The following is a 21,531-nucleotide window of genomic DNA, read 5'->3' on the forward strand; positions in this document are numbered from 1 at the left end:
AGGAGTGTGAATATCTTCCTGTTTTTAGCATATTTCTCTTTCACAAAAAAGGGCAGATTAAGAAATGCTTGCAACAAAAACTAGTTGAAAATATGTTGTTTACTTACAAAATAAAGTTACTAAAATAAAATGAACATATACAGGAAATGTCTGTAGTTTTAGTCTTTGTCACTAAACTGAACTGAAAACAAAAACTAAAAAAAATAAAAAACTATAATAACCCTGGTTGTAAGGGCTCTGCGAACAGGTGCATTAATGACATAGTAATAGTGCAATAAACTTTATTAATACATCACCTTTTAAAAGAGGGTTAAGGTTAGAAAAAAAATTAAAATTAAAAAAAAAAGTTTTTTTCTTTTACCATTTTTTTTAATCTATTTTTCCGACTGTGCCAGGCAGCCATTAATTTCCATTTGTACAAAATTAATTAATAAGCAGCAACCTGCTCAAGTTATGCAATCCTTGTAAATGATACTGTATTGTCATAATGCAGCTTAACTCCCGAATAATTTGAAAAGTCTCTGCTTAATTACTTCTTTCCACAACACCACTTTAGGCTCCAGTGTATTCAGTATTGGGGGGGACTCATATAAAGTGCAGGTCTTTGTCAAAAGAAAATTGAGCACCATACACTTTATTTCCTCCGTTCTGGTGATCATTTTTATGCACCGATATGTGCAGTTTCTGCATCAATTTAGGATGCAAGTGTCTTAGATTATGTTTTATTTAGGGGGCGGGGGCAAATGCACATGTTCTAAATAGGGGGACATGTTGCCTTCATCTCCCTCAAATCTAAGTCTGGAAGTGTATTTCTGTGTTGTGTTTGATCTGTATTTTTGACTGACCGAGCTTTTCTTTTGGCAGATTCTGCGATCTGGTCAACAGCATAGCAGAGGAGTCCTGGAAAGGTCCAGAGGAGGGAGATTGCGACACCGACGCCTTAGAGGTGAGAGGACTGAAGACTCGCCCATAATGGCTCAGATAGTTTTTGTTTAGTTTTGTTTATTACCAATTTATTTATTTGGTGTAAAATCCAAAGTATCCATAAAAAGTAGCTTGGATAGTTTTTTAGCATTATAAACTTTGGTTATATTTAAATGTTTAAGTGCCTTTTTTATGGCTTTAAAGTGAATCAGAAATTCCCTCCCATTGTTCAGTTCCTGGTTCACCTGCTCCAGAGCCAGCTTCATTTCTCAACAACAGCGACCATTTTGGCTCACAGTTCTATTACTTTTATGCCCTTACGTTGAACTCTATAAAGCCTTTCATTAGGAGGCGGTAAAACGTCATGCAAATCTAGTATCAGAATCCCTTTACATACAGGAATCAGGAGTCAACCAAATTTTCTTAGAGCACAGGATCAACAAAAATACATACCATCTCCTCAGTCTACAGTAATGCAACTCTTTTTTGATGCACGGGTGCCGAGAAGTGTTTTACCCGCTTGTTTTCATACATCGTTTTGTTACATCCTGTTGTATATCTGGGGTGCACTTTGCCTGCTTTTTAAATGTCACAGGAAATACGATGTGATTGTGGTGTTTCTGTGAAAAGGATTGAATTACCGACAGGAAAAAAAGTCAGTGACCACAAAACCATCTTTCAACGGTTAATTAGCTTCAGGCAGGTTCCTTTATAATGCCAGCATAGTGTCGATTTTTCATTCTCCCATCAGAAGACAAAGAAATGCAGACTTTTCTATTGCAATTAAATAAGTAATCAATTCATCATGTCTTCCAAATAATTCAGTTGGAAGCGTGTATGAACTTCCATGTAGTTTTTCCAATTCAGTTCATCACGATTTGCATTATAATAAGTGGATTGCAGCTGCAAACGCAGAGAGCGTGAGCAGTAACCTGCTGGGATAAGGCCTGGATTTTGCCTGTGTGCTTTGTATGCTCTGACAGTACAGAGCTGACACCTGCTGCTGCTGCATTCACCTGTCTTCCCAGCTGAGCCTCGGGAAAAGAAAAGCTAATTACCCCAAAAACGCTGCCGCACCCTTTTTTGAGTCAGCAGTGTGGCACAGATCAAATGTCAAACAGGTTTCTCTCACGCTGGTTTTATGTCTGTGTGCGTGATGCAACAGGAGCATCCTCAGCCAAAATTCGCTTTCAGTTTGTCTCCAGCCTCAAGCTTCCCTATATAACACAGTCTGTCCTAAAACCAAGACCTTGGCTCGTTTCCTGTTAATCACAAGATTCAGAACGAGTGCGTAACAGGTTTAAAGTAATCTGATCGCAAAGAAAAGACCATTTGTTAAAGAGAATGAACAAATCCGTAATCAGATAAGTGTTTTTGGATAAAAAATAACACGTTGTTTTTTGGATTAATCCAACTTAAAAACACAGGAGCACAAGTGTAAGTGTAAGTGGATTCTGTAAGGAGAGAACAATAATCTGGCGAGGAATGTACAAGTACACAAAGGAAATAGGTTTACAATGTAGGGATTTTCAGGTTGAAGATTATTTAATAACAGATTTTAGGGTGTAAACAAACAAATAAATAACCATGCCATGCTTTTTTGTTTGTACACGTAACTATTATGGTGAGGAATTGCATGAAACTGGATTTCTGGTATATACAGTAACACCACAGACAGGTGTTGTAATATATCAAATCACTCCCAGTATTTTTTAGATTATTTTCAATTTAATTATTTTATTTTTGAGATATTTTGAAAGGATTAAAAAGGAAACAATTTGGATTTTGTCTCCTGGTTCTTCGTTGTGTTCGGGATTTTAAAAGTAGTAGTTTTTTCAACAGAAATGCAGCAGCTCAGATGACTCAAAAACAGTTTGGTGTTTGTCTCCGCAGTACGACTACGAGTACGATGAGCACGGCGAGAGGGTGGTTCTGGGAAAAGGCACATTCGGAGTGGTGTACGCGGGCCGAGACCTCAGCAACCAGGTCCGACTGGCCATCAAAGAAATACCAGAGCGAGACAGCAGGTGAGAATCTGACCCTGACATTTCTCAGGGGGAGAAGCCGCCATGTTCTCTTTTATTTGTCACTTTAAAGGTTTCACACTGTTATGACTGCAGAAGACGCATTTTTGTAGGACTGTGTGAAATTCCAGCAACATACTGTAATTGCTTTCATGTTCAGAATGTATAGGCATGTGATGTAAGGCTCAAGCATGTCATATCTTGTGCCTGGCTAGCTGCCAGTCTGTCTGTTACTAAGCTGTTCATTACAAGGAGGATATGGATATTCATGGTCCCCAGAGGACTCTCATTTTAATCTGTGCAGCAGCTCTCAGCAGGCTCACGTCTCAGCTGTGCTTCTCAGGGGTAAACATCACCTAAAGCATTAATTTATGCTTCAAGTCTATTTCTTTTTCTACAGCACATACATCAACAACATTGATGCCCAACACAAAGGCACTGAATAAATATATTTATCTACTTTTTGCAACCTAAGCAGAGCAGTGTTGTCTCTAGACAGAATATACTCTGCCCCAGTTTGTAATCCCACTCTCTGTTTACTTCAGCCCAGCAGCTGGGAAGCAAGACACTGGTACGTCTTGGCTGTTGAGGAGCTGTTTAATAACAGGCAAACTAAGCTATATTGTATATTTACTGTTACTACTGCACACTACACAGAACGCTTGAACGCTCCATTACTGCGTGACACTTAGAAATTCGTAGACAAGACAGAGCTGGTACAGACAGTTGCGTGTGTTGTCTTGTGAGCCATTGTTGATGTGACATTTGCAGTCTCAACACAGGGCTACTTTGAAACTGGCGGCAAGAATATTTGCTCAGTCACTCATCTGCTTAAGTGCATGCACATGACAAACTGCTCATACAAACTAGGGCTTCCCCTGACTAAAAATCTCCCTAGTAGACCAATAGTCGTCATTTAGGGCCATTGGTCAACGAGTCGCCCAAGGTGTGAGAAAAAATAGTATGAGTAACATTGTTAACATTGTGCTACATTACAGAGAAATACAAAACCGTACTAATGAACCTTCATTAATATAGACCTATATTTTATCTACAAGTGCACGTCACACACTGAGCGAGCCGCCTGTTAATGACGCTGTCGGCAAAGCAGTAATGATTGTGCTAAGTGGCTAATGGGCATGTAGCTACTTCCATGTTTCAGATGATACGTCATGTTTGTAGTCGACCAATGAAGATGAGTTTACATATCACCTTGGGTTCGTCCTTCACCTTCTCAAAATGATCCCACACTTTGGATTTCCTGCCCGACATGTTATTTACTAGCCTGTGGAATAACCGCAGGTACCAGCCCTGGAAATTAACCTGACTATAAGTGACTACAAACAATGAAATCTTGCCCACTAATGACCTTTCTGGTCGACTATTAGGGGGCAGCCCTTATACAAACATTCTTCCATAGTGCTACTATATTCGTGGTCCCCAGAGGATGAATTTATATATTCTTGGTGACCTTTGCCATAGTGCCAACATCAGACCTAAATGCCATATTTGCAAACAAGATAATCAAAACTCTAATTGGCAATTTGTCATGAAATTCATATTCACAAGAGGTTAAACTCTTCTGATTTGGTGCCACCCTCAGATAACACTAGCAAATCTTGTATTTATTATCCTGCATATTAAATTACAGCCTGAATGTAAACAGGTGTCTGAGCTGTTAACGCCTCCTCTTGTTCAGCTCTGCTGCCGAGCATCATTATAGAAAAGTGCTGCTTTTCTCTGACTGAGAGCGTGAGGCGCAGATCAGCAGTGTCCCCGGCGGTTTCTGGATTTCAGTGTTCTGGTATCCACTTGAGTGACTGGTTAGAGGAGAGCTGTGAAGGCGAACTCCCACCCTCCGCCTCGAATTCCCACCACTGTCTCTGCTTAAAACGCCTGTCTACTCATACTTCTTTACCTACCCATCTCGCATTGCAAGACTCTCTCGCAGACTAGATGATTCCACTGCACACACTTTGTTCCGCTAATCACGTCAGCGAGTCAGCAGGCCGCTCGGCTGCAAAGAATGTGGAGGATTTGGGTAAATAATTCAGAGGTGGATTGAAATCTCAAGACAGGCAGAGAAGGAGAGAGAGAGAGAGAAGGAGAGTGAGGGTGTGATTCATGCGGAGAGCTGAATGTGAAGTTGCTGGTAGGCATGTTTCCAGTGTACAGAGATACCTTTTGTTCTGGTCAGATATCCAGATACAGCCTTGCTGTTTTTGTTGTTGCTGGTTTATTCTTTTGGCTGTTGGCATGTCAGTTATATTGATCGTGTTTGCTTTCACGTCACAGAGACGTTGACATGTTTGTGAGGCTTCTTTCTCTAGTGAAGAACTCAGACTATAAATCCATTTATTATCAAGTTAATACAGTTTATCTTTTGTTTGTTTTTTTGCTTAATTTTTATTGCTTTTTTGCAATTTGTTATCACAGAACAAACACACAAAAACAGAACAGAACTGGCGTGTCACTGAGATACATTACATATACATACACAGGGCATTACAGTACTCATCCTAGTGGTCACCTGAAACACGTTTTCAGCGGTGTCTCTTTGGTGGGCTTTATAGTCAGTCCATTTGGTCCATTTTTCTGTGAATTCTGATTTTTGGAGTCTCAGTAAATGAGTGAGTCTTTCCATGTCATATATGTCCTCAACAATGTCTTTCCAATCACTCAGAGAAGGAGGATCTTCTTTGTGTAGTTAACCATTTTCATGTAGCTTATGTATTTATTTTTCATCTAGGTCAGTGCTGAAAAAAATAAGTTGATCAACAGCAAAATTAACCAGCAACAATTTTTCATCATTTTTATGAGCAACAATAACAGAAAAATCACTGGTTCTGCCTCCTAGATAAATATTTTCTTGTTTTCTAACCTACTATGACATTGAACTGAGGTCACCATGAGCTCTGGGAGCTAGTGATGGGCATTTTTAGCCATTTGCTGATGTTTTAAAAACCAAATGACTAAACATTGAATCGTGAAAATAATCCGGCAATTAATCGATGATGAAAGTAGTTGTTAGTAGTGGCACAAATCACAAATTTCATCACGATATATCAGTTTTTTGGACAATAGTATGATACTTGCTGATATCACAAAGGCTGCCATGATACGATTTTGATTTGATTTATTTCAGGGACCTGCGGTTAATATGAGTAAATATCAGTGTCAGTAAATATCCTCATTGTCTTTTCCTTGGCTGCTTGCCGTTGTCTCACTGTCGCTCGGCTTTTAGCATTGTTAACATGTTTAGGAAGGAGGTGTTCAGACAGAAACGGTGACCCAGACGTGCCGTTGGCTTTTCAAAATAAAGCCGTGTTTTAAAGATAATAATATGTGTCGATGTTTTCGCTTTGTATCGATGATATTGGATCATTGATCATTGAATTGATATATCGACCTAGATAAATGGATTGTTACCCACCTCATTGTTAATTGTTAATAGCCTGTTGTGGAATTTTTGTTATTGTTGTTTTAATTCAATTTTCTTTGGGGTTGGTCATTTTAGCCATTTTAAATGAATGCTTAATTTTAGCTTTGTTATAATAGTTGTGCAGTTTTTTGTTATGTTGGTGAAGTCATGTAATTTCTAGTTTCAGTACTTTCTGGGTGTTATTTTTGGCGGTATAAAGACACACAGTAATTACACTATTGTGCAGCAGGATAGTACAGTTGTTGAATCAGGATATCTGCAATTATAGATTTTTTCTATACATCTTTAACTAAAATTTTGACCTTTGATCTTCAACAAATGAATCATTTTAACTCACCCAACAGCAAACCTTCAAAATCCCACAACAGGGGAGATAAAGAGCTTCAAAATCTGTATCTTTAGAGAAAAAGAGGGAATACTGTCTGTTGTGTTCAATAAGTCCTTCAGTATTTAATGTTCTTTAGTGCTGCATCAGCACGATATCCAGTGCTTATCCAACCACATCTACCTACAGTACTGTAACATAGTGTTTTTTTAACACAGGTACTCTCAACCGCTGCACGAGGAGATCGCTCTTCACAAGCACTTAAAGCACAAGAACATCGTCCAGTACCTGGGCTCCATCAGCGAGAATGGTTTCATAAAGATTTTCATGGAGCAGGTGCCCGGAGGTGAGACCCGCTGTTTCTATTATGCTCTCACAAAGAGGAAATGAAAGTTGGAATATATTAAAGCATGAGATACACATAACCTGAAATAAATGGCAGAGAAAATTACTGAGAGCTCAAAATTTAAATGCAAGATGCTCACTAGGCAGCATGTTCCACGTCTCAAGAGTCTGTGTCAGCTTACAGGAATTCTTCAAGTGGCTGTTTTTGCTTATCTTTATGTGTTTTTCCTTCAGTCTCAATCCTTAACTGAAGACATATTTCACCAAAATGAACACATTTGCACTGAATTAAACTGCCTTTGAATAGATTTTACAGTTCCAAAAAGGCCAAGCAGAAACCAAAACGTTACATCAAACATCTGATGAAATGTGATCCACTTTTTAATCCAAAAGATGTATTTGTTTATGTGCACCTCATCATTAAAACTGTTTCTGAAATAAATGCACAGAAAATGGAGTTTGCATATGATTTATCAGAAGTATCAAAAGACAGTCTGAATATCTGAATTTGCAGCTTTATTTGAACTGTGCCGTACTGATCGCTGTTGTACTTTGTTCCGTGGCTTTCAGGAAGTTTGTCTGCACTGCTGAGGTCCAAGTGGGGCCCTCTGAAAAACAATGAGCCCACCATCGGCTTCTACACGCGGCAGATCCTGGAGGGACTCAAATACCTGCACGACAACCAGATAGCACACAGAGACATCAAGGTGACCAAACACAAGTTACAATACAGTTTACATTTCTGTCTTTTGTGTGGCATCATTGGCTTCTTGCGGGCTAATTACCAGAGAGGTGTCATTCAGAGAATTCAGACAAAGTTATTGTGTTTAAGCTAGGGCTGTCAGTTGATTAAAATATTTATTCACGATTAATCGGATAGGGATCAAAGGGATATTTTTCAAGTTTTAAAAATTCTTACCAACATGGGAGTGGACAAATATGCTTGCTTTATGCAAACATATGTTTATTATAATTGCAACAATCCAACACTATGACGAATACGGTCCAGAATATTCTCCAGAACAACCTCAAAGGCACTGCAAGCTCAAAAAATTGGCTGAAAGCATACCATGGCAAACTCAAGCCTAACAACCAACAACAGATGGACATATTGACCTGAGTGTAACATTACTTAGTAATACTAACACAATGTAGTGTCCAACTTTACACTTGTAAAGATTATCTAAACATTCAACGTATTCCGCTGGTAACTCAATTCACATTAACAGTAACTGTAAATAACCATCTGGCAGGGCTTTGAGGGTGAACTTGCCATTCATAAAACACCTTTATCAATTTCTGCTCACAGAGGTTTGTGTCTGCTTGCCATCCATAACGTTACTGCTGCATCGCTTCCTGATTTCCCAAACTACAGGGTGGGCCGAGGGTCATATTTACAGAAGGATTGTGTGTTAATCGCACGTAATTAGTGGCGTTAAAATGAATTTGAGTCGTTATTAAAGCGTAACTTTGACAGCCCTAGTTTAAGCCATATTAGAAGTTATTGTTATTTGTTTAAATGCTATAAGGATACTGAAAAAAAAGTCTTAAAATGTCCTAAATTCAATGTTACAACAAAAAGGCCTTAAAGGTCATTCAATTGTCTTAAATCTGAATTTGTGAGGTCTTAACTACTACAAACTTTTAATCTAATTTCATGTATCCAGTTTTAATTTCTTTTTGTGAAAATGAGTGAAGCCTTGTATGAAAAAGTCCACATTTATAATGTTACCAATCTTTAAAAAAAAAAAAAACTATAATACTGTCAGGAACACGTTAGTCAAAGAAAACTTTATTTCCATTTGCAGTATTATATTTGGCAGTATGGCTTTTATTTCCATTTGCAGTATTATATTTGGCAGTATGGCTCTGTTCTGGGGCCCCTCTGCCTTTCCTAGGGCTTATGCAGAAAGCCTCTTCCACATGCAAACAAGGAAAGCCTGAGGCAGAGAGAGCACACCTCTCTGCCCTTCCATGTGCCTACATGTAAAGAGAGAGCACACCTCTCTGCCCTTCCATGTGCCTACATGTAAAGCCTAAGGCAGGGAGAGCAGCAGTAAAGACCCCTCGGGAACAGAACTGAGCAGCATCAATGACAAACAGAAATGACATTGATAAGTCAGACACAGCATGAAAAGGAGGAGCTGGGGTGGAGGTGGGTTCTAAAGCGGCTTGCAGAGGAAGCAGCATCAGTAGGCAGGCCAGAGCAGTTTAAATAGGGCACCCTGAATGAGATTCGGCAATTGGTTGCATAGAAAGAAATCATGTGATCTATCAGCTTCTTCATCAGTTGACTGGGCTGCTTGAGATCAGCTGATGGAACTGGGATATGAGCTGAGCTTGACATTGTGCCTGAACTAACGCTATGCTCGATTACTGTTACTTGACTTCATACTTGCACTTAACCTGTTAGCAAAATGTAGATTGACTTAACTCACTCTAATAACCATATTTCTACAGAACACTTTCCTCTGCACGAGACCACATATATACTACATGCCTGCAGTGCTTAACTTTGATGCTTACATAAGTAAAACATGATTTGTCCAAAAATATGTCCTAAATTTGGTTAAAAGGTGTCTGGAACGGGTTTTACAAAGCATCCAATTTAACTGTCTGACACCCTGAACTAGCACTGATTGCCGTAAAATATTTTCACTGAGCGCCACGGCTACTTTCGGTCGGGTAAGTCATTTTTTTAGGAAGAATCCTCTGCTCCACAGGAGATAATAAATTTGACATTTTGCTGTAATAGATAGAAAACCCAGGTAGTTAGCATGAACAGTGAAGGCTACAGTAGCTGAACAGACAGGGAAAAAATAGTACACCACCTGCAAAGACCTAAACTCTGACAACAGGAAATCCAGGGTGAAAGATGATATTTCTGGCCATTAGCCACACTTACGATTGGAAGGTGATATCTGGCAAGTGCACTGCAAAAACAGCATGGGAAAGAAAACAACAAGTGAACATACTGCACCAATACAAAGACATATTACAGGTTTGTGAGGCAAAAAAAGTTTATTTTTATCAAGTTTCATTACAACTGAACTCTGTCTGCTCAGTTTCAAAACATGCACAGAAACAGGAAACATGTACAGAGGAATACACTAATTATAAGAAAATACAGAGATAGCAAAATAATAATAAAAACAAAACTACACACACAGACAGACACATGATATAAAGCAAGCAAATTTGAGTTGAATCCTTCACTGTTTGTACTCTGAGAACTTGTTCCCATGACTCTGAAAGTAAATTTGATTTGCTGTGAACTCATTCCAGCTTCATTTTCGTTACAGCTCTTCAGCTACAACAGTAATCCCAACTTCCCTTTTCTCATGTAGAACCCCCTCCCTGTTTGTCTCAGCTATGACAAACCAACACTGATAACACTCCCATCACAGACAGTCATTAAGGCCGGCAGCCTCTTCCCCATGCGTTCCCCCGATTCAACAACACGGTCATATAAGCACCATTAGCGGCCGGTAAACGCTAATCACCTTGTTTTGCTTGGGATGTCGCCCTCCTCCTCAGATGCAGCATGTTGTAACCTGCTGTTTGTCACTCTCAAGCACATTATCTCAGCACCGTAATGGAATTTCAGCCAGGAGAATTGGTGTATGTGTTCTCATCGATGTTTTTCTTTTTTCAATCTGCAGGGTGATAACGTTCTCATCAACACCTACAGCGGTGTCCTGAAAATATCAGATTTCGGCACGTCTAAGAGGTTGGCTGGGATCAACCCCTGCACTGAGACTTTCACAGGTACGCTCTGACTCACTGACTGACAGGTTTAATTGCTTCCTGTTCACACAAACCCTCAAAAAAAGCTTGTGATGTCCTGAAAAATCCCTTTCATGAAAAAATAAGCGACAAAACTTTGCTTATGGTGGTCATAATTAAAGCTGAGCAGTGAGGTAACCCCATACAGATAGTACATGTCTTTCAAGGCAGTGATCCAGGCAAGAATACCTGACTGTTGTTATTGACTTTGGCATGTGTCTGCGGTCAGATTTGGCAGGTTTGTGCCTGCGTGATGTCGGCACCACGGCGGCCAATTGCAGCTCAGTTTGACCTCTTGGATTAGCATCTGGCAGCTGATTGGAACAGACAGGGACTTACCCTGAATGGTGGAGCTTTCAGGAAACTGGGCTACTCCTTTTTATAGCCCACGCCTGCTATAAATGTGTCCCTGCCTGTTTTTAGCTCAGTACACGAGCCTCTAAGAGCAGCAAACACCGCCCAACAGGCTATTATTAGAACAAAAGAGTCCTTTGAATGGGGAGCTGAAAATGTAACTCCGGACTGTGGTTAATTGACGACACAGAGAGGCTCTTTGCTGTTGCTTGTACAAGGCCATAAGCCCTGTTTACAGCTTGTGTAACCTGATTGGTCATTTGCAAGAATTGTGTCATCACCTCGGGACAGAGGGAACTTATAATTAGACTTAATGCAAGCTATTTTGGGCATTGACATCAGTTTCTTTCATATGCTGCTTTCCCTTTTACCACTTTCCTGACTGAAAACTTTGTGGCCTTGAAGATGTATTCTACACATTTTCCTGACCAGTCATCTGCAGTGCTTATTTTAACCACAGTTTAATACGTGGAGCTGTTAAATGCCTGGAGCAGAGAGTTTGACACACTTTTGCCTTTGCTATTTACACTTGTAGACTGGATGTGATTAAGATTAGGTAGAGTTTTCCTTTCCTGCACACTGCTGATAGAGTCACAGTCAATCATTTACTTTTTTATTTATTCATTTACTTATTTATCAGGTCTGTTACTCAGTTAGTTGCTCAACAGACATCATATAAATTATTAGAATAATGACAAATCATGACTTAAACACAATCTTTAAAGGTGTAGTTGATAACTTTAATGACAAAAAAGTTGGTAGTACATCAGACCGATGATCTGTAAGAGAAAAAAATCATATTCCTCTGCCTCCTCGTATTGCTAACTGTATAATGGCCTTACCACACTTGAATGAAAACAACCAGTCAGAGCCGAGGAGTCTCTTACGCAGCTGGCAATCATGTCAAACTGTGGTCAAACTGTCGAACTAGGCAGAGCTGATCAAGTATGAATCAAGACTCTGTTACTGATCGCATATTTGTCGTCTCAGATGTTTCAGAAACATATTTTAGTGTATTGTTTAGCTGTAAAATGAGAATGTTGGCTTGGGTGGTGGGTGGTGCTTGCTGCTTAGGTCAACTGTATCCAACATGGTGGCAGGACTAACTTTCTCATCTAACAGCTAAACAGTACACTAAATTATGTTTCTGAAGACATTTGAGGCCAGAAAAGGGAAAAGCGATTGACATGATTGGCTCAAATGTTTTCAGTGTGCAGTGGTAGATTTCAAAGGCAGTAGGAAGAGGAGGCATGTGATTTATTTCACAGTTTATCTGTCTCATGTACTTCTTTCAGCATATAGTCACAGTTTCAGTAAATATAAAACAAAGTTATGGTCATAAAAGTTACCAACTGTAGCTTTATGGCAGTAGTTTATCATTTTGGGAGGCCACACTAAGGCCCAATCCCAATACCCCCCCTTGTCCACTACCCCTTAGCCCTTGGTCCTACCCCTAGCACTTGCCCACTACCCCTTGGCCCTCAAAATGAAGCAACGAGGGGTAGGGGTAGAAATCTTTCCCTAGGAATTGGGACACCACTCACTATGTCACTGTGTCAGTTGCGTTCACGCATACGTAACTATTTTAAACAAGAAGCTGTGAGCCATCTACATTTCCAACCGGCATATACAATGGAGTCTCATTCATCCTACAGATCGCGTTTGCCGCATTCATCATGCTTCGTTTGATGAACGACAGATGACAGGGGACTTCTGCTAGCTAGCTAACCAACTAACATTATGAGGCAGCATAGTTATACTAGCTGGCGTGTTATCGTAATGTGAAAAATCTGACAATTTTGCAGAACAGTTGACAGACGGCAGATAGTGCGAGCTAGCTAGCTAGCTAACAAGCAACCTGAGGACGGTAACATTAGCTATGTATGAACTTTTTTCCCCGTCTCTTGCTCGGTGGTAGCCATGGCGACGTCTACCCCTCGCTGGCAAGTCAGCATCTGAAATCCCTCGCTCCGAAGGGCTAGTTTCATACCCACTACCCCTCGTTATGCCCCCTACCCCTACACGCAAAAAGGAATTGGGACACCACTACCCCTCACGGGAATGTGCAAATGTAGGGGTAGGGCTAAGGAGGGGTATTGGGACTGGCCCTAAGTCCTTTTCACATATGCAGTCTATCCTTGCAATGTTCAGGAATATTTCCTGCATGGGGTCATGTGTGAAAGTGAGCTGGGATCAATATAGCTACTGCTAATTTCCCACCTCAAGACCAAGTAGCATATCAGGGAAATCGCGGTATGGCTGTGGTGTGACTGGAAACAATAGCATTGCACGGACAAAAGCCTCAAGAGTTACATCTGTCTGACAGATGATGCTGTCACATAAAGCGAGCTGACCAATCACAAAGCTCAGCTGATGACCCATTTCAATCTGCGATTATTTCCAGTTTAGCATTTAAACCAGTGCTTTGGCGGGTGATTTGATCACTTACAAGAACATTAGCACCAGACCAAATCAGCTCCTGGCCTGTCATGCTCCTAAAAATAATATGAAGCGTCTTCTGCCACGTAATCGTGCATGCGGCCTTGCACCATCGTCCTCTTCTTCTATCGAGTTTTAAGGTGGTTAGCATCCGTAGGTGTTGCCGCCATCTGCTGGACACTTGCTCCATCTATTCCAGCATCACCATTACTCGTGTGAAAAGGTGCCAAGAAGTGCATGTGTGAACAGTGACAATCACAAGCAGTGCCTCAAAGATCATATTTCAGTAGGTTACCAGGAGCTGTGTGTGAAAGAGGCTTAATTCACTTTATTCTTGTACATCTGTCTGCTCAGTACAAAGCTGCAGCCAGTTGGCTTATTGTAGCATAAAGACTGGAAACAGGGGAATCAGCTAATCTGGCTGATTGCAGTCTCAAAGGAAATAAGCTTATTTGCTTTCTTGCCAAGAATTAGATGAGAAGATCGATACCACTCTCATCTCTGTCTGTCTAATATCAAGCTGGAGCTGGGAGGCTATTACTGTAGCTTAGCTTGGAGAGACCGCAAACCACAAGCCTCACTGAGTCCAAAGGTAACAAATTCCACCCACCAACACTTGTAAAGCTTTTTTTATCCATACAAAGACTAAAGAAAAAAATCAAAAATTCATTGTTTTAGAGAGGGTTATGATCTTGACTATTTCTTGGCCTTGAGCTGTTGCCAGGGAACCAGTAGAGACTCCAGGAAGTTGTCGGTCACAGAGCCAGAGCCTCAGCAAGTAGCAGATAGGTGTATTTCCCAAAATGTTGAACTATTCCTTTAAGCAAGAGAGATCTGAATGAACCAACACATCCAGATTCAAATTTAAGTAATTCTAGCAACTCATGCTCTGACACTGAAACACTGCTAAGCATATATAACACTGTTACTGAAAAGTAATACTAACATCTAAATATCTGTCTTTGTTTGTCCAGGTACGCTACAGTACATGGCTCCTGAAATCATAGACAAGGGTCCTAGAGGATACGGCAAGCCAGCGGACATCTGGTCCCTGGGCTGCACCATCATCGAGATGGCAACTGGGAAACCACCTTTCTATGAACTGGGAGAGCCGCAGGCTGCCATGTTCAAGGTGAGAGACACCAGCAGGAACAAATCCCATCATCCCGTTGGGGAATGTGTTTAATTTAAGCAAAACGGCTTGAAGAAAGCAGGTGAACATCTGTTTCTGCAGTGACATCTTTTATAGTGTTGGTTAGCAGAGCCAATGAACAGCTGCAGCTCTGACTCAGGATGTGGTTCTGCTCTATGGCAGAGAGCTGGTTATTGCTCCCCTGATAAACGTGATATTTTAGAAAGCATCTCATGTATGTTTCAAGCTTTTAAAGTGTATGCTAATGCACTGGCTGAGAGTTTACCACCAGCTTCCTGTTGTTCTCACTGATTTGTGCATTTGTTCCAGTCTTTGACTGTCAGACATGCAGCAGTCAAGGCTGTCGTGGTCGGTAGAGTCAACACATGGGCCTTAACAAAAGGCAACTGACACGTTGCATTAGTCAAAACCTCATTTGGACGATCAGTCTTTTCTCACAGAGGAACAAAATGATGGAACCGTCTAAAATGCAACACAACTGTAATAGTTTTAATAGAGGTAAAAATAACGGCTAAAAGAGAAAACATTGTTCCTACGCTTAATACAACAGTAGATATGCCTTTATGTTGTATTTTGTGTGGATGGATTTGCATTGTTGTATTTGCTTTTTACTACTTTAACTTTTTAAAAACCTCCCGTGGACAGGTGTTGCAAATGAACATTTTGCTACAAACACTAAACACAGCCCATCTGGTTCTTGTAAATAAATGCACAGTTCTAATGCTACTGTGATATCTATATAAATTAAATTAAATTATATTATATTAAATGAAATTGAATTCAATTCAATTCAATTCAATTCAATTCAATTCAATTCAATTCTCAAGGCCAAAACTAATATATGAATAATATGCAAAACCCTATGCATCAATGATATGTACCCATCTAAAAAATTATGAAGTCATTCAAGAAAATCTTTTCAAATCTATTATTTATCATTTTGATTTTATTTCATTTCAAGCACTGTTAAAGTCACTCTGTTTTAGGAAAATTGATGGTGGAATGGGTAATATTTTGTAGGTATTGTATATTGAAACTTCAAATATTTTTTTCTAACTAGTTTTATGAAAATAATTATTCCACTTCTTCTTTTTTGTTTTAATTTCCGAACGATTCAATGAGTTTCTTCTTCTTTCTTTCTACACCCCATATGGCGATGCTATCCGACCACATTACCATCTAGTAGCAGCTAATGTTGAAATGTTGAAATGTTGTGTTTTTGTTCATGGTTTTGTTCTTGTTTTTGGTTTTGGTTTATTTATTTATTTTTTAAATTAATCCTAATTCAATGTCCACTTACTTGTTTTAGCCGGAGCATGAAACTGCATCTCACAGTCTTCATCAGCGAATTTTGGGGAGATCCTCTTCCCAGGGTTGAAATACTTCTTTAAGAAAAGATGTTACCTGTTAACAAAAAACACTACCTTCATGTTGTGTTCACACCAGACTTGAATTAAACAGTTTTGCGCAAGTGAATTACATGTGACGCAATTAGACGCGACTTCCCGCTGGGTGAATGACATGAAATATGCAAAAGCACGATTTCACGCCATACGCTTTTACATGTGGGTTGAAAAATCTGAACTTCAGCGACTGAGTGGCGGCACGATAGCCAATCAGCATTGAAATCTTCCGGGGACGTATGACACCAAGGACATACTGGCAGGAGTTCATTCATCAATTCAGTGATTTCATGCGAGTTATTAGTGTGTATGAAGCGAGTCAACACAAAATATTCTAGCGTTCAAGCTTGCACAAGTAAACACAACATAAGAAACTACGCCATCTTCATTAACGCATGACCTATACCAACACTACTGCAATATGTTTTAAGTATCTGTTTTTGTTGCTGTACCCTCAAACCAACAGTATCTGACACACTGAAACTATGGAAACCTTCTGTGTATGCAAACTACTGGCAGGTGAGGTGTGTTGTGCAAGTCCTCTTCAACCAGCCTGGACCTTTAAAATCCACTGTGTTTTGTTCATTTATTACCTAATGCTCACTGTATGCCTTTAAAAAAAGTAACTTTTCCTCAGCTGAATTCAGTAGAAAGACACCATCTAATGGAGTAATCAGCGAGGCTGGTGTCTGCACGTATCAGTTCTCCTTTTTATGGAAACAAAACCAGTGAATCAGCCGTTATGCACCTGCATTGTGTTGCCACCTGCGTGCTGTAACGTGATCAAGCTCAGTAGAAACTCCAAATATTGTCTACGCATGAACATTTGTTTGAAGACAAACAAACGTGTGCAGCTCATTGAGAGGAACCATCACAGACTCCCTCATGCTTTGTTTTTTTTTTCCAGTTTCTGTGTGCACATGTCTTTGTTTGAGATCTTTTACGCACTCAGTTCACTGTGTATTTGCTTTGGATGGAAATGTAAAACACCCCACACTAATGAAATATTGTTTTTAGCCATGTGCAGCCCATTAAAGACAGTAAAGATGTTTAAAGGTTGTCTGGAAAACATTACAGCGCTCCTGTCAAAGTTGTGAATCACGGAATTTTCCATAAGATGTAATTTCATTAATGGGCTGTGAATTCAAACAAGGAGGTGTATGTCACTGTGCTGCTGAATACACCTTCTAGTAAACAAAACATGAAAGCAGAGACTGGGATCTCCTCACATTTACTCGCAACTGCAAGTACAATCACGTCATTGAGGATCTTTGTGTCTGTGCTGTGCATGCTGGGCAGAGTTTTCCCAAATAGTTCAGCAGTCCTTGTATACTCTTCACTCATCCTTGTGGAATGTCTCGAGGGAGGGGCATCTCCCTGTTAATCTGAAGTCAACATTCCTCAACAGCAACTACAGGAATTTCTAGCATTCTTATTGTCATGAGAGTCTTGCGCTTGAACTTTGAGCATTATTGCCCTCAAGCACAGTCTCATAGTTCACTGGGTAAACACTCACTTTACACTTAGGTTGTCTCCTCAAATCAAATAGTTTATCTTAAGAGCAGGTCAACTCAAAGAGCTGTGCAGCTTTTTCTGTTCTTTTAAACGTCTTTATAACAGTCTGAACTGAATGTGTGTCCTTTGCTTGCAGGTGGGCATGTTTAAGATCCACCCAGAGATCCCAGAGTCCATGTCGCTGGAGGCTAAAGCCTTCATCCTGCGTTGTTTTGAGCCCGACCCAGACCGCCGTGCTACTGCCCTTGACCTGCTCACGGACGAGTTCCTCACAGTCACCAGCCGCAAGAAGAAGAGCAAGAGCAGCTTCACAGGTGAGTTCAGTTCAGTTTAGGTCAGGTAAGCAGCTGAGGACGCCTTGTTGATGTTTTTTTCGACATTGGATATCCATTCACGTCCATAATGTTATGGCTAGGTTTCAACACAAGGTGATAAAAATTTTAAAAAATAAAATAAACTCAGTATCAGTCGAAGAAATAGCTAAACAAACCAAATATAAAGATCAGGAAAGAAGGAAGTTAAACAAATAGTTTGACATTTATTAAACTTTAGAAACAACAGCTTGGGGTTTTTCTTGGGGTGTGCTCGACTATATCTTGGCAGGGAGCAGTGACTTCCTAGAGTTTCTGCTGGTTGTCATTCAAGAGCAGGCAGCAGCTTGGGAGATGGACCCTCGGTCAGCGACTTTATCGGCCACCACAAACCCCCCAGAATCAGGTCTCACAGCAAGCTAGTGGCCAGCAGCAGCGCCGAGTCTAACCTGTGTAACAGCAGCATAAAGTTTGCTGATCTGGTCCCCCAATGCTTTGGTTTGCGCTTGCTTGATTCTGATTGCTGCAGCCATGTTGGTCCCTCTCCAGAGCTGCTGCCCGCTCTAATCCTGGCGATGCATTTTGTAGCGGCAGGGAGTGAGGCAGAGGACATACTGTGATTCAAGGCTCTTGCTAACGTTAGCTACATAAACATGAACTTAAAGCTGCAGTTGTGACCTTTTAGCTCCAGTTAACAGTAGGCTAAACTTTTAGCAACATTTTCTGTCCATCACTGAAACACAGATATGAGCAAGTGCTTTATTTTACTTATTGTCAGACTCTCCTTTTGATAAGTCCGTCCTTCTTTTTGGGGGGTTGTTTTGCAGTGTAGACAGTTGCTGCCAATGCTGGAATATTATCTTTCTGTGCAGGATTCTCCACCACTGAATCAGGCTTTCACTGAAGGGACGTGCACGTGCATCTGCATTTGTAGAGCAGCCAAAAATCTCTGTGAAATGACCTGTGATTGGCCACAATCTCTGATCATAGGCTAGATTTTTCTACAGCCTGAAAACACAGCATGCAGAAGTCTAGTTTTTCTCAGTCCATTTAAATTACAATGTGCTCAAAGGTTACTGCGGGATTTTGCCCAGTGAAGCCAAAATTAAACTGCCTACCCGAGCTTTAGGTGTCATTGGATAAGTCCCACTTGCTATACCTGCTCATTATAGAATAAACAGGTGTTCATCATTCAGCCTGAAACACACCCTTAAACTTCATTGTCTGGGTTTCAGTTTAGTCTCAGTACTTGTTTGGTTTCCATCTCGCTGCGGAGATGCTATCATGTGCCCTGGCACCAGTACAAAAGATTAAAAAGAAAGATTAATAGCCTGTGCTCCCTTTATACTTAGAAATGTTATTCTGCCAGTATTACATGGAAATGTTTTGTTCTCGGTTAACTGCTGACACATATTTTATTTTTTTCCTCCACAGCTCTGTCACCAGGGTCTGGTGAGTTACTTTGCCCTCTGTACTTTGTTTTCTCTCAGACATATTTACCACTAGAGGGACTACTTTATGACCCGGATGTCAGTTCTGTGGCACATCTGCCTGCTTTGCTGAAGAGTATCCAAGCTACAGTTTCTTTTTTTTTTCTGCCAGTGGCTACCTGCCTGGCACGACTCTGCCCTTTCCAAGAACTCAAAATAGACATTGCACAACATGACTTCTTTCCAAATGCTTGAATGTCTTTATAAGCCCTGTTTCATTATTTATACACAATGGCTGCAATTTGCTGCCAGATGCATCAGATAGAGCTCTTCCCCCTCAACATGATGGGACAGTATTATCTGATTTTTCTTTCCTTGTCTGTTCTGACAAGGAAGCCAATTTGCCATCAGCACTTTCACTAATTTCCCCCTCTTGACAGCTTTAGCTCTCTTTGTTATGGAAGAAAAGCTCCTACTTCCTGGTTGGCACAGAAAACAGTCTCTGTCTGTGCTGTGCGAAAAACATCAGATAATTAGTGTCTAAGTGAAGCAACAGGCACCTTTAAGGTTTCTTATGTTTGTCGTGTCCTACAGAGTACCTCCGCAGTATCTCCCTGCCGGTGCCCGTGGTGGTGGAGGACACCAGCAGCAGCAGTGAGTACGGCTCCGTCTCCCCTGACAACGACCTCAACACCAACCCCTTCATCTTCAAGCCTAGCGTGAAGTGCTATAGTGAGAAGGATGTCAAGGGGCCCAGGTCCCTCTTCCTCAGGTAAGATGAGTGGGGTTAAGACATCTTCTTGTCAGACTAAAAGGGGTCACGGTGGTCTTTTGTTAGTAATTGCTGGTCAATTTGCATCACCTTAGACTGACATAACGTTAGATGATTGTAGCACTGATAAATACCAAAGCTGACTGTCTATATGAAGCCCTTTGATTCAAGTTTTAATTTCTTTATAAACATGCACAACAATCACAGAAGCATTGATGCTCACTAAATATGTATTATAAAGGAAAATAGTGCAAGTTAAAGGGTCTTTATGCGACATTCAGAACATGCACATGCACATTAGTGAATGTGAGTCCCTGATATCAGGATGGCATTATCAAAAAGAAAGCGCCCACCCTCTGGTTTCCCCTCAGATTTATTCTGTCAGCTCTGTCAGCACTGTTGCTAACACTGTTAGCACTGTTTATAGAATTAGCCCCCTTAGCTCCATGTTGAGAATCATGTGCTAACAACCTGAATTAGACTCTGAATCATAGATATCCTGTCAATGTCACATACAGCTCCTTTTAAATCAAATAAAAATGTAAATAAAATTTAAAATAAAGTAATATAAATTTGTGTAACAGTATTTGCAAAAGAATCAAGTAAGTGTAAACAGCAATGTAGTAAATGTAAATGAATAATGAGAAGTAAGTAGCCGAACTGATTCTAATGCACACACTGTTTTAGTGCCCCACGGTGGCGTATATCAGGGGTTCCCGATCTTTTTAGCTTGCGACCCCTTAAAACAAAGCAATTTCTAATGTACCTAAACATTGGAGGAGCTAGGGATTGAACGACCTGCTGGATGAACCGTGATGACTTATATCAAAGAAGAGGAAGATAATCATAGTAAAATTTTAAATATTATAAGCAAATTTAAACAAATCAATCACTTAATTTGTCCTGAAAGAACCATTGGTTGGTTCAGCAGTGGAACAAAAACAAAACATGATAAAAATGGACAAAAACAGAGAACACTGAAAAAAGACAAAAAAAAACTATCGAGAAATAAGTTCTAAATAACAATATAAAATCATAACTTTCTTCACATGGTTTAATGGAGAGGTGGCTGTGTGTTAGACACAGACACAGACTGTAGCCATGTATACATATATACATATATATACAGTTGTGCTCATAAGTTTACATACCCTGGCAGAATTTATGATTTCTTTGCTATTTTTCAGAGAATATGAATGATAACACAAAAACTTTTCTTTCACTCATGGTTAGTGGTTGGGTGAAGCCATTTATTATCAAACAACTGTGTTTACTCTTTTTAAATAATAATGACAACAGAAACTACCC

General features: G+C 40.2%; 1 protein-coding gene across 1 annotated transcript in view; it reads left to right on the forward strand.

Moving 5' to 3' along the window:
- map3k5 (mitogen-activated protein kinase kinase kinase 5) overlaps positions 1-21,531 on the forward strand; it is a 105,197-nt gene that overhangs the window by 73,519 nt on the left and 10,147 nt on the right. The window contains exons 14-22 of the mRNA XM_050059079.1: positions 865-946; positions 2,818-2,951; positions 6,934-7,061; positions 7,631-7,767; positions 10,723-10,828; positions 14,614-14,771; positions 17,847-18,024; positions 19,456-19,473; positions 20,046-20,223. Of these exons, the coding sequence (XP_049915036.1) occupies positions 865-946; positions 2,818-2,951; positions 6,934-7,061; positions 7,631-7,767; positions 10,723-10,828; positions 14,614-14,771; positions 17,847-18,024; positions 19,456-19,473; positions 20,046-20,223 (1,119 nt within the window). The remainder of the gene's footprint in view (positions 1-864; positions 947-2,817; positions 2,952-6,933; positions 7,062-7,630; positions 7,768-10,722; positions 10,829-14,613; positions 14,772-17,846; positions 18,025-19,455; positions 19,474-20,045; positions 20,224-21,531) is intronic.

The sequence above is a fragment of the Epinephelus moara genome, chromosome 12, assembly GCF_006386435.1.
Source record: "Epinephelus moara isolate mb chromosome 12, YSFRI_EMoa_1.0, whole genome shotgun sequence".
In the NCBI taxonomy this organism is placed as follows: Eukaryota; Metazoa; Chordata; class Actinopteri; order Perciformes; family Serranidae; genus Epinephelus; species Epinephelus moara.